Source organism: Alosa alosa, chromosome 13 (genome assembly GCF_017589495.1).
Source record: "Alosa alosa isolate M-15738 ecotype Scorff River chromosome 13, AALO_Geno_1.1, whole genome shotgun sequence".
Lineage (NCBI taxonomy): Eukaryota > Metazoa > Chordata > Actinopteri > Clupeiformes > Clupeidae > Alosa > Alosa alosa.
In genome coordinates, this window is record NC_063201.1 from 21,517,328 (window position 1) to 21,531,105 (window position 13,778).

Sequence of the window (13,778 nt, forward strand, 5' to 3'; positions counted from 1 at the left end):
ATTCATATGTCAGCTATTTTCGGCGGAAGGGGGCGGAATATGTGTAGACAACTGCCATGTTTGTGTTATGAACTAACCCCATACTATGTATATATAAGAATGTATATATACATTCTTTGAGTGCTGTGTCTCCTCATTAGAAAGTCTCTGATAAAGATAGGAATAAATCTGGAGAGTTTGATGTAGGTAAGTGCTATTGAAGTGTTTCAGAATGTGATGGAAAACTAACATTAGGGAAAAAGCCTTTAAACATTTGGAATTGAAATCTGCAGACTCAAATCAGAAGTGTAGTAAAGCACCACTGCCTGTGGACAACACCAAAATAGATAGCTGGTTCTTCGGGCCTGGAAGAATGAGCATCCACACCTGGCCTTGTGAGTTCACTCACAAGATCTAGTGCTCTGGAGCAACCCCCTCTGTACTTGTGCACTCCATAAGGCTGATGAGCTTGGTTTCCGCATGTAAAGGAGGTGGTTGTTGCCTACCTGTGGAGGCAATCGCTTCAGCATAAAAGTCATCAGGCCCCATCACTTAAGGACTGTGTTGCAGCATTGTGGAAGAGCACCTCTATTGAACATATTTGTCTAAGTGCAAGCTGGGCTTTGTGCGATACCTTTGCCAACATTTATAGCCTACATTGGTAGCCTGATCTGTGCTTTCAACTTCACACACGTGACAGGCGCCCAGCAGGTGTGTCACGTCTTGTCTCAGTCTCTAATGTCAAGTGTGCTCAATGTGAACTACGGGCACTGTCAACTCAACTCTGTGTTGTCGGCCTCACACCAGCACCTAGGACCCTGCCTGCTCTGTGTTGTCGGCTTGTGGCAAGTAAGCTAGACTCTAGAAACATGTCAGTATGTCAAATTCTGCAAGGTTTAGGTTCATGACTGATGGTAGTTTAGTGCAAGACATGGTTGTCCGTTACACAGTAGGCTATATGTGTTGCCATTGGTTAACATTGAGTGAACTTCCCTAACTGTTGTGAAATATATTGGTTCAGTTCATCACTATGGAAGCATATGGGTAGCTTTATTCAAATGAGAATGCAATCTGCAATATGCAATTCAAAAAGACATTACATTATGCAATTGACAATTCATTATGCAATTTAATATGGCAATTTGCAATAATATCCAACAAATTGTATTTTAATCTGCAAAGTGACAATGAAATCCTAAAATCAATTCCAATAATGTTGGTTAAAAAATAGAATAAACATGGATTGAATTGCATTCCATTTTGCCATGGTACTTCAGTCTCAAAATTCAAATGGCAATTCATTTTGCATTTCAATTTTCAATATTCAGTTTCATCATTTAACTGTCAATTCATTTTGCAATTTAATATTTAAAGTGCAATGTAGGATTGCATTTTAAAAACATATTTGACAAAACTGTCAATGCCAGCCTGAAAAGATTTTGGATTATTTTGGGCAAAACGTTTTGCCATCGTTTTGAGGCATTTTATTCAAATGGAAAAGAAATAAGCCCCTCATTGATTGCATTGCACTTTGGTACGCTCTTTGTGTTGCAAAATTCAAATGGCCAATCAATCTGCCAAACGCATTGCAATCTGTCAAGTCACTCGTCAAGGCGGGCACTAGGCTACGTCACTTCCGTGTTTACGTCTTCTTACCCAGTTAGCGTTTAAAGATAACCTCGACCACCCACAATGTGTGATTTCTTGGCTGATGTTCTGGCGAATGAGAGCTTAAAACCTGTCAAAATGAAACGACATCTCAAAATACAGATGTCGGCTCAGCACCGTGGGGGAAAATCTCCGTGTAAGCGTATGCAGCATTCCTCCTAGAATTAACTTGCTATGTTCACGGAAGCATGCCCACCATTCCCATTGAAATTGTTAAAGATAGTAAACCAGAAAAGGGAAATAAAAAATATTGTTATTGTTTATCGCCATAAATGTAATTAATGTAACATTGTAGGCCTAATGCTGCATGTGTATGTGTGTGTCGCGTGTTTGTGTGCGCCGCCACGCATTACAGCTCTGATCTGGTATGGCTGGCAGCCTACGCTTGTTTAATCGTGATTGTTTGGTTTTCTCGGTTCTTGTTCATATGGAGTAAATAAAACAAATTACTTTGCTTTCTAGTTTTTGCTTGATTTAGTTGTTAACGTTTGAGTGGGGTATTTGAGTAAGGACTTAGAATGGGTTTGGGGAAAGTGGGGTCGCCAGACCTCGCCATACTTTTTTGTGGGGTCGCCAGTCAAAAAGTTTAAGAACCACTGCGCTACGCTATGGAGCGCTTCTGTTGCGGACCCAGTGTGGCTCAGGTGTGTGTATGTCTGTCTGTGTGTTATACTGGTAGTACTCGACTTCTCAAACCAAAACATCAACGTTTGTACGTGTCTGTCACAGGTGCAGCGCTCACGGAACAAGCAGCTGCGGGAGATGTTCCCCGAGGGCTTTGGGATCCACCACGCAGGCATGCTGCGGCCGGACCGGACCCTGATGGAGAACATGTTCTCCAGGGGGTACCTGAAGGTTCTTGTGTGCACCGCCACTTTGGCCTGGGGAGTCAACCTGCCCGCACACGCAGTCATCATTAAGGTAAGACGTGTGTGTGTGTGTGTGTGTCTGCGCACTAGTGTTTATGTGTTACTAGCCCTACTACTCACACTGGCTTTGTGAGTCCACCTGCCCATTCCCCTGTTAGAGATATTAACGCGACAGAACGCATGTTAACACATGTGGACAAAATTGGCGTCATGTGGTGCCTCCTCTCCTTGCTCCCTTGCATTGAGTGGTCCTGCGAGATCACTGTTCTGAGTGGTCACTGTCCTGACCACCCTTCCCAACTGTGTGGTTACCAGGGCACGCAGATCTACGATGCCAAGCGGGGCACGTTGGTGGACTTGGGCATCCTGGACGTGATGCAGATCTTTGGGCGTGCTGGTCGGCCCCAGTTTGACAAGTACGGCGAGGGCACAATCATCACCACGCACGACAAGCTGAGCCACTACCTCACGCTCCTCACCCAGCAGAACCCCATCGAGAGCCAGTTCCTGCAGAGCCTCGCCGACAACCTCAACGCAGAGGTGACCACTCACACACTCACACACACACACACACACACACACACGTTAAGCCACTATCTCTCAATGTGACTTGGCAAAACCCCATCGAAAGGCAGATCCTTCAAATCCTGGCCAACAACCTCAGCACTGAGCTGACTGCTCGCACATACATACACACACACACACACACACACACACACACACACACACACACACACACACACACACACACACACACACACATACGCACACATACACAAGATTTCATACAACCTTTATCAGTGCTGTAATAACTGCATAGCTGTGCCATAGTACTGCAGCACTTATGATGTGGCCAGAGGCAGCCTGCCAATCTACAGAACGTCCACAGGGTGGCTGCAGCACAGTGTCACTCACACTAGAGCTGACAGGATATGCCCACCAGGTGGCGCCAAAGGACAAGAATTGACATTGAGAGTCATACTTTTTGAGGATGAAATGTGTTTAGATCGAACTTCTCTTTAGGTTACTTGAGTGCTGTCTATGTATCCCCTCTCTCTCTTTTTTTTCTCTCTATCTCTCTTTATTTCTCTCTCTCTCACCTTCTCTCTCCCTCGTTCCTCAGGTTGCCCTGGGGACAGTGACCAACATAGAAGAGGCAGTCAAGTGGCTCAGCTACACCTACCTGTATGTGCGAATGAGGGCTAACCCTCTGGCCTACGGCATCAACTACAAGGCCTGCCAGGTATGACTCACACTCACACACGCACACACACACACACACACACACACACACACACACACACATACACACACACACACACACAAAACTGTCCTACCCCAGGTGCAGTGTGCCCTCATTAGTCTCACTTTACCCTCTTTGGATTTACTTTGTGTCTGTGTGAGCCTTTCAGTCCAACATACAGTGTTTTCACTGTCCAGTTTGTGCCTAATAATCGATCGTCTTGGAAACCTCGCCTGGACTCACCCAATTCATGATGTGACAAATTCACATGACAAAGTCTTCTGACAGAAACTATGTACACATAGCCAGAGCCTTTCGAGTCATCTACACGTCCTTAGACATAGTTATACTGAAATGGACTCACCCAATTCATAATCACGGTCTAGTCTTCCCCAGGCTGTTGTTCTGGATCCCTCACTGTAACACAATACCCGATGTATAGCAAAAGCCCTCATTAGGTGTAGAACAGGAAAAGAGATGCTAAATGAGTGATATCTAAACAGGAACATCTCATGATGGGCTTGATGGGTGGTATATAGCATGATGCTATCTAGGCCACCACTTAACGGACTCCTTTCCCTGTGGAGCCTCAGATGGTGTGAGCTGTAAGTGATTGCTGATGGCCATGCTTGTGCATGCTCTGTAATTAGGGCCATAGGAAGCAGACAGGTTTGTTTTTTTCCCCCCTCCCTTTCTTGCATTATGACATTATGTACAAATTTACGAGCTGAGAGGTTCAAGTGTCTTCATTAAAGGAAAATAAACAAGCTTGAATCATGTCATCAGGCAGGTTAATTATTTCAAGGCAGGTGTAGATCAGGGTGGAGAGAGGGCTTCGGAAAAACACCTTAATGTTAAATAATAGACTGTCCACGTCATAAACAATGGCAATAAAAATTAAAATAAGGTGGTCAAAAATGGTTTTCTATGTTTTTTAATTTGTGACAAGTGATTTAGTACACATTCTCCCAAGAATGATCTGATTTCATTGAAGTGTTTGCTGCATACCTTCATCATCAGCAGTGAGTGAAACCATTCAAATGAGCATTGTATGAACAGTCTTGGATGTCGGAGTTGTTCTGAAATAAGGAAAAATGCATTTTTGACATCTGCATGGCTCTTGATCTTAGCTTATGAGTTACAGATAGAGGGGTAAGTAGTGGACAGTATAAATATGTAGCACCTGTGCCCTATCCTTAGACCAGTCCTGCAACCTGGACTAGCTAATGTTTTGGCTCATTTATGTTACGGATAAAGACAGAGCTATCTGTCCTCATCTGCGCTCATATTTCGTCCGTTTCCTGAAAGTTTATGGGCATGGATGAAATGAAGCGACGTTTGATATATCTATGTTCATACGGAAAGGGGGCATGAATGAGTCTGAAGCTTCCAGGTCACCCCCCCCCCCAGATGGACCCGGGTCTGGAGATGTACCGTAAGGAGCTGGTGGTGGAGTCTGGCCGCAAGCTGGACAAGGCCCGCATGATCCGCTTCGAGGAGCGCACCGGCTACTTCCACTCCACTGACTTGGGCCGCACAGCCAGTCACTTCTACATCAAGTACAACACCATAGAGGTGAGACAGTCACTTCTACATCAAGTACAGCACTATAGAGGTGAGACAGTCACTTCTACATCAAGTACACCATAGAGGTGAAACAGTCATTTCTACATCAAGTACAACACCATAGAGGTGAGACAGTCACTTCTACATCAAGTACAACACCATAGAGGTGAAACAGTCATTTTTACATCAAGTACAACACCATAGAGGTGAGACTGTCATTTCTACATCAAGTACACCATAGAGGTGAGACAGTCACTTCTACATCAAGTACAGCACTATAGAGGTAAAACAGTCATTTCTACATCAAGTACAGCACCATAGAGCTCGGCTATTTCATCACATGCAACATCAAGTACAACGCCATTGAGGTGAGACCGCTCACACAGTTACCGTAATTAAAGTGAAAATAACAAAGAACATTTAGATCAATAGAGCTGTGCTACTCTTGATGAATTAAAGCCAACAAGAATCTTAAGAGTGATAGCCTACTCTTTATAGATTGGTGCTGATGTACCTGTGAAACCATCAACAGTGTTATACTAGCATGTGCTAGATTTTACTTTTCTTTTTTTCTTTTCTTTTTTGTGAAATCAGATAAAAATCGTAACTGTAGTCCAGCCACAACCTCAGTAGCATATTACCCAGTAATGCACCTCTGGGGCATTTGAAGAAAAGCACCCTGGTCACCGACACCGGCTCAGCTAATTGGTTAACGGCGATGTAAGGGGTTGTATCGCTCTCTTTGTAGGTCACTTCTCTGTTAGGCCCTTTTCCTCTGTTGTCGGCACTTTGATTGATTTCTCTCCCACTGCAACCTTCTCTCTTTCTCTATCTCTTAGTCACACTGACATACATTCTTCTTCCTTTACATGTTCTCCCCTAAATGTCTTATTTTTTTACTGTTAGTTAGTTTTTCATTTCTGATTTACTTTTAGATAAATATTTTTTGGTTATGCATACCACTGTTGTCCGCTTCATGTTTTAATGCTTGCCGTAGACGCACACACACACACACACACACAAACACACACACACAAAAGCTGTGTGTTGGGGAAACCGTTAGCTGGCTACAGAGACTGTATGTGTTGACAGATTGCCGGATCTCAGTCAGATCTCAGTCGAGGCACGTAAACAGCAGACTGCAGCCCAGGCACAACATGGTGCACTGCACAAATGGTGCCTGAAGAAACAGACGTAGATTGGTTCTAATTAGATCAGATACATGAAGCCTCTAAACAAAACTACAGTGAATAGTAGGACCTGACTCACGTACACAGAAAGATAATTGTTATGTTGTCATCCTATTTTATCCCCTCTCTCTCTCTCTTTCTGACTGTTCTCATATCACAGACGTTTAATGAGATGTTCAGCTCCCAGAAGACAGAAGCAGACATCCTGAGCATTGTGTCCAAAGCGGAGGAGTTTGAGCAGGTTAAGGTGAGTGTGATGGGAATGTGAGTGCGAAGGTCTTTGGGCGGATGAGGAAGTGAGGCGGAGACCCATGCTTCCATTGGGGCGGATGAGGAAGTGAGGTAGAGACCCAGGCTTCCATTGGGGCGGATGAGGAAGTGAGGTAGAGACCCAGGCTTCTATTGGGGTGGATGAGGAAGAGGCCCAGGCTTACGTTGGCTTTCTGTCCAGACCACACTCAACACAGCTAGTAAATTTGAGCTGTAAAGTCATCACAATTTCACAGCTTCGCCTCTGCTGGGAGCAGAACACAGTGTTGCATTGTCTGTAGTGTCTGAGAGTGTGTCGAAGTGTGTGTGTGTGTGTGTGTGTGTGTGTTAGTGAGCCTATTATGATGTGTATGAACAGGTGCTTACGTGAAGTACTGATGAAGAGCAGGTGATTTTCATGATGTGTGTTAATTTGATTTTGGTTACTCTTTGGGGGAAGGAGTGTTGTTTGACGCTTTGTTATGTGTATATGTTTGTGTTTGTGTGATCTACACGTAAGTGTGTGTGTGTGAGAGAGAGTGTGTTCTAGGCCTATTTATTTGTGTGTCTGTATGTTTGATGGCTAAATATTTGTGTGTGTGTGTGTGTGTGTGTGTGTGTGTGTGTGTGTGTGTGTGTGTGTGTGTGTGTGTGTGTGTGTGTGTGTGTGTGTGTGTGTGTGTGTGTGTGTGTGTGTGTGTAGGTGCGTGACGAGGAGATGGAGGAGCTGGAGCGGTTGCTGACGGACTGCTGTGAGCTGCCGGCTGCTGGAGGCGTGGAGAATGGCTACGGCAAGATCAACATCCTCCTGCAGACCTACATCGGCCGCGGGGAGGTGGACAGCTTCTCGCTCATATCCGACCTGTCCTACGTGGCTCAGGTGTGTCTTCACACGCACACACTCACACACGCACACAAACAGACGCACACAGAAACTGTGTATGCAAGACTTTTGTTGGACTTTAGACTTGCATTTGTCAAGACTCGACCATAGACCCTTACAGACTTGCCAATGAGGGCATCCATCCATCCATTACAAGGACTGTGTCATATGACTGCAGTCTTCAGACACACGGACGCTTCAACAGAGTTCCCATCCCTTCGTAAGTTCCATGCTCTCACATTGACAATGACTGGCACTTCAAATTCACCAGCAGCTAGGGTTTCAGTAAGCACTGCCAGTGGCAGCATCTCAGAGCTACCACACTGTACCATGGAGCCCATTGGAGGCCCCAGAGCGTCCGCAGAACAGATTCTCATGCCCTGCCCGCGCCCACGACGTCGCCACCCTGGCTGGGTGGCACGGTGGGGCCTGCCAGCCACTAAACCCTGACAGGGATTGTTTGGGAAGGAACTATCTCATTGGGCCGATCCCCCCGCCGCCCGTGGGTCTGCAGCTCCGGTCCGTGTGTCCGGGGTTACAAAGTTGGACGCTGCGCGGCATGCCTGTAAATATGGTTCTGTTTTCTCAGCAGCTGTTTTGTTTGGGGGAAGATAAATGTGCTTCATTAGCTGTCAGTGCTCATCTCGTTCAAAGCTTCTCCCACAGACTTATGTTCATGAAAAGCGCATGACTTTATAAATCCGGAAATTAAGATTTTGGACGCTGCACGCTTTTCCCAGCCCCTGTGCCATATCTCCCTTTATGTTTCTGACTGGTCTCTGTCTTTCTCTCTGTCTGTCTGTCTGAGGGTTTTAGGTCTTTCTGTCTTTCTCACTGTCTGTCTGAGAGCTGTCTGTCTGTCCAAGGGTTTTAGGTCTTTCTGTCTTTCTCACTGTCTGTCTGTCCGAGGGTTTTAGGTCTTTCTGTCTTTCTCACTGTCTGTCTGAGAGCTGTCTGTCTGTCCGAGGGTTTTAGGTCTTTCTGTCTTTCTCACTGTCTGTCTGAGAGCTGTCTGTCTGTCCGAGGGTTTTAGGTCTTTCTGTCTTTCTCACTGTCTGTCTGAGAGCTGTCTGTCTGTCCGAGGGTTTTAGGTCTTTCTGTCTTTCTCACTGTCTGTCTGAGAGCTGTCTGTCTGTCCGAGGGCTTTAGGTCTTTCTCTTATTACGTCTCTTCTTTCTGCCTGTCTTTTTCTTTTCTTTCTTGTCTTTTCTCTCTTTTCTTTGTTATTTATTTCTTTCCCCTCTTCTCTCTATCCCTCTTTCCTTCTCTCTCCACTCTCTCTTTCTTTCACTCTATCTCCCTCCTTTTCTCTTTCCCCTCTCCTCTCTTACCTCTCTTTCTCTCTCTTTCTCCATCTCTCCCTAGTTCTCTGCTGAAGCCATCTCGGCTTTGCTCCTTTCCTCCGCCGTAACTGGTTCCATGTGTGTGAATAGCTGAAATAGCTTGGGCAAATTCCCTCTTTGCTCCTAATTCGCCTGATTTCAGATGTGCTGCTTGGGAGCGTGGCCGGCCAAGCAGCCAAACGGAGCTGATCTCAAATCCAGACCATAGGCCCTCAGTGAGATCGCGCTCTCTCTCTCTCTTTCTCTCTCTCGTCTCTCTCTCTCTCTCTCTCTCTCTCTCTCTCTCTCTCTCTCTCTCTCTCTCTCTCTCTCTCTCTCTCTCTCTCTCGTCTCTTGTCTCTCTCTCTCTCGTCTCTTGTCTCTCTCTCTCTCTCTCTCTCTCTCTCTCTCTCTCTCTCGTGTTTCTCTCTCGTTTGTCTCTCTCTCTCTATCTCCCCCTGTTCCCAGAGACCCGCGAGAGGGTAAACTGGAGAGAGAGGAGGGTAAACTGGAGAGAGAGGAGGGTAAACTGGAGAGAGAGATCGAGCAGGGGAAGTACGAGGGGGAATTGAGATTAACGGGACAGATTTGTCTTTTTAAGGTGCGAAATGACTGTGTTGGTGTCAAGTTATTTTTGAACGGACACCAGCCCTGTTCCTCATTCTTTTTCTTCTGTGTTTTTTTCTTTCTTGTATGTGTTTGTCTCTATGTATAGAATACATAAATACAATGACAAGTCAGATAAAAAGATTAACTATAAGACTGCAAAGTGTAAGAATGTTGTGAAGCACTGTCTTGTAAATCATGACTGAGATCATGACTGAGTGACATAATTGCTGTACGGATCAAACTGTTTGATAACACAAGCTACAAATTGCAGCTTTAAAAGAGATTGCGTTGGATAGAGAAAGATAGGAAAGAGAGGGTGCCTGGGAGATGGAGAGAGCAGAAGAGGATGAGTGCGACTGGGGGTGGGGATGGGGGGAGAGAGCGATAAAGAAAGGGAGGGGGTCGGGGGTGAAAGAGACGGGGAGAGATAAAGGAAGAAGCTCTGTCATCTCAATGGATTTACCAACAGTGTGAAAGAGAGGGGGTGCATCATCCTTCTGTCGTTTTTAGCTATGCATGTGCACACACACACACACACGTTTTCTCACATATAGACTCAAACTCTCCCACACACACACAGCCACACACACACACACACAGCTCAGCTTTAGGCCTGATCCCCTACAGGCCCTCCATGCAGGCATTGTAAGTACGACTGACGTTCTATCAGTCCCTCCTTGCATCAGACACTTTTACTGACTATCCCCACGTTGGGTGTTTCAAAGCATCCACTGTCTGCACACACACACACACACACACACACACACACACAAATTGCTGAACGCTCAGAGAAAGCTGTCAGAGGCCGGAGAGGCCCCCCATAACCAGCACCAGACACACATCTGCTGCAGCAGGTGGCCGCTCCCCTCCTCAAAGAACCCCCGACACACACACACACACACACACCCCTACCACCCCCCACCTCACCATCACCACACATCTGTATCCCTCATCCAGACCTGACCAATCCATCAGATCACACCCAGCGCTGCCCTGGCCAGGCTAATCCATCAGCGCTCGGCTGCCCGCTAGCCCGCTAGGCCGGAGCCTCAGAGAAATCCCCATCATCAGTCACGCGCCCTGGACGCTGATGTTGGGGAAAGTGTGAACGTATGGGTGTCGCCTGCCAACAAGGCAGCCCTGTAGCCAGGGCTGACCGACAGCGCAGCCCTGCATCACAGAACAGCTCCTGACTGGCCACAGCAGCTTACTGGCAGCCAGACATCATCAGTCAAACCAGAGTTTTCGAGAGCAGGAGGAAAGAAAAAATGTTCTGATAAAAATGAATGGTATTCCTGTACTGCGCGTTTAGCTGAATATGAATGCCTAAAAACAACCTTCAAACATATTTTATCTACGTTTTCCACAAAGTTCTTTTTTCCACAGATGTCCTTTTGCATTATGAATCTGTGAATCAGTCTGATTGGTATTAGTCAATCAAGTCAAGTCCAGTTTATTTATATAGCGCATTTCATACACAGAGGTCATTCAATGTGCTTTACATAAACAAAACCAAACAATAATAACAAATAAAAGCATAGAAGGGTGATATAGTCAAAGAACATTTCAAAAGGTAAAGATCATAATAAAAAGAAAACATAAAACACACAAGGTAAAATCATTTAAAAATAGAGAATGATTAGCCTTGAAAATAGCTGAAGGGTAGTTCCCTGCTCTGTGCTGACTAAGTGTCCTCCCTTTTCACCTTTTCCCTTCCTCTGTTTCTCTCTCTCCATTTCTTTCTGTCTGTCTCCCTCCCTCTCTGTCCAGAACGCAGCGCGAATCGTGCGGGCGCTCTTCGAGATCGCCCTGCGGAAGCGCTGGCCGGCCATGACGTACCGGCTGCTGAACCTGTGCAAGGTGATTGACAAGCGCCTGTGGGGCTGGGCCCATCCACTGCGGCAGTTCTCCACGCTGCCCCATACCGTGCTCGGCCGCCTGGAGGACCGCAACATCAGTGTGGACAAACTCAAGGACATGAGCAAGGACGAGATCGGTGAGGCACCATCACCTCCTCTGGCCTCCTAGGCGACTTAAACGATCACGGCAGTGTGTGTTGTTTCTGCCATTTTGCAACGTACTGCACATTGTGCAACAGTTCAGCTCATTCCTGTTTGGACAACTGGTATTCCAAGAGGAAATTATGGCACAACCCTTTGCACACCTCTCGCTGCCTGTAATATGTGTTTACAAATAGATGTTCTGACTCTTCTTTGCTGCAGTGACAGTATTGTTTTGCTGGGCATTGCTTAAAGATGAAAACTCGGATTGGAACTATTTTTTTTAGATGGAATCAAAATAAGCTAAATAAAACACAATCTGGCGTCTTCAAACTCAATTAGTCCATTGTAGAACTGTTGTATGAAAACAGAATGACAACAGTCTGGTGTCTTCAAACTCAATTAGTTGTTAGTAAAACTATAAAAGCAATTTAACACTCATTTAAAGATATCCCCACGGCTATGATTACCTGAAGGCACGCTATGAGTGTTTTTTGAAAAAGAGATCTATCTGCCTGTTTCTCTCTCCATTTCTCTCTCATCTCTCTCTCTCTCTCTCTCTCTATCTCTATCTCTCTCTCTCTGTCTCTCTCTCTGTTCTGCAGGTCACATGCTGCACCATGTGAACATTGGTCCGAAGGTGAAGCAGGCTGTGCACCAGATCCCCTGCATCCTCATGGAGGCCAGCATCCAGCCAATCACACGCACCGTCCTCCGCGTGCGCCTCACGGTCACCCCCGACTTCCGCTGGAATGACCAGGTAGCTAAAAACAACCACCCAACACACCAAGAGACGCCAGCCGTGGAAATTAAATGATGTGTTTTGTGCTGTGTGTGTCTATGTATTTATGTATGTATCTACTGTGTGTGTGTGTGTATATGTGTTTATGTATGTATCTACTCTGTGTGTATGTATGTGTCTATGTATCTATGTATGTACCTACTGTGTGTGTGTGTGTGTGTGTGTGTGTGTGTGTGTGTGTGTGTGTGTGTGTTTATGTGTCTATGTATGTATCTACTGCGTGTGAGTGTGTCTATGTCTTTGATGAGACATATGGAATGCAACAGATTCCCCCCCTGAATTACTGAAAGCCTTACATAAGTATGCACACAGTCATTCTCTGAACACCTCTTTCTCTTTCAGACACACACACACACACACACACTCACTCACACACACACTCACTCACACAATGAGAGACACTGGTTCATTGATGCTTGAGAGGTTTAATCTGTCAGACCCTCCCCTGTATTTAAGAGCACAAAGGCACCAGTGGTGCTTCCACTCCCCCTATTATACTCAGTGTGTGTGTGTGTTTGTGTGTGTGTGCACATGTGTGTGTGTGTATGTGTGTGTGTGTGTGTGGATGTGTGTGTGTGTGCACATGTGTGTGTGTGTGTGTGTGTGTGTGTGTGTGTGTGTGTGCATGTGTTTGTGTGTGTGTGTGTGCGTGTGTGTGTGTGCATGCGCTGTGCACCACAGATGGTTCCTGAGGGTCCTTGTGAGGCAGATCAGGCCTGCAAGTATCACTGGAGCGTTGAGCATCTGCCCAGAGATTCACCCCTATCCCACTCTCCCTCTCTCTCTCTCCTCTCTCTCTCTCTCTCTCTCTCTCTCTCTCTCTCTCTCTCTCTCCCCCTCTCTCTCCTCCCCCCCCCCTCTCTCCCTCCCCTCCAGTGCTCACCTCTCCTATACTCTCTCACTATCCTCGCCTCTCCCTTTCTACCATTCTCCTCTCCCCCTCCACCACTCCCCTCTCTTCTCTCCCCCTCTCTGTTCCTTTCTCTCCTTTCTTCTCATCTTCTCTCATCTTCTCTCTCATCTTTCCACCACTCTCTGTCTAGCAATGTATCAAACTTCAATTAAATCTAATAGTCATTGTAATGTAACTTTCTCCTTGCATGTGCCGAAAGCAAAATATGTAGCCAAAGAGTATACTGTTGACCACAAACTACAAATTCAATTTAACAAACTCAATTTAAACTACCTGTCTATCTCCCTTCTGTCTGTCATGTAGTTTTTCTGTCTTTTCCTCATTCTTCATTCCTTCCTGTTTTCCTCTCCCCATCTTCCCTCTTTATTCACCCCACCTTTTTGCCCCCCACCTCTCTCTCTCTCTCTCTCTCTCTCTCTTTTTGAGGGCCTCCTCATTCCCCTGCACCTCTCCACGCAGCACACAAGAGATAATGAGAGAGAGTG

The 13,778-nt window shown here is 46.0% G+C and overlaps 1 protein-coding gene across 1 annotated transcript in view; it reads left to right on the plus strand.

The window, feature by feature from the left end:
- The window catches only part of ascc3 (activating signal cointegrator 1 complex subunit 3), a 202,360-nt gene that overhangs the window by 129,422 nt on the left and 59,160 nt on the right, over positions 1 to 13,778 (plus strand). Inside the window, exons 14-22 of the mRNA XM_048261920.1 lie at positions 712 to 828; positions 2,377 to 2,568; positions 2,832 to 3,056; positions 3,640 to 3,759; positions 5,170 to 5,334; positions 6,676 to 6,762; positions 7,468 to 7,644; positions 11,349 to 11,574; positions 12,184 to 12,338. Coding sequence (XP_048117877.1) covers positions 712 to 828; positions 2,377 to 2,568; positions 2,832 to 3,056; positions 3,640 to 3,759; positions 5,170 to 5,334; positions 6,676 to 6,762; positions 7,468 to 7,644; positions 11,349 to 11,574; positions 12,184 to 12,338 — 1,464 coding nt within the window. The remainder of the gene's footprint in view (positions 1 to 711; positions 829 to 2,376; positions 2,569 to 2,831; positions 3,057 to 3,639; positions 3,760 to 5,169; positions 5,335 to 6,675; positions 6,763 to 7,467; positions 7,645 to 11,348; positions 11,575 to 12,183; positions 12,339 to 13,778) is intronic.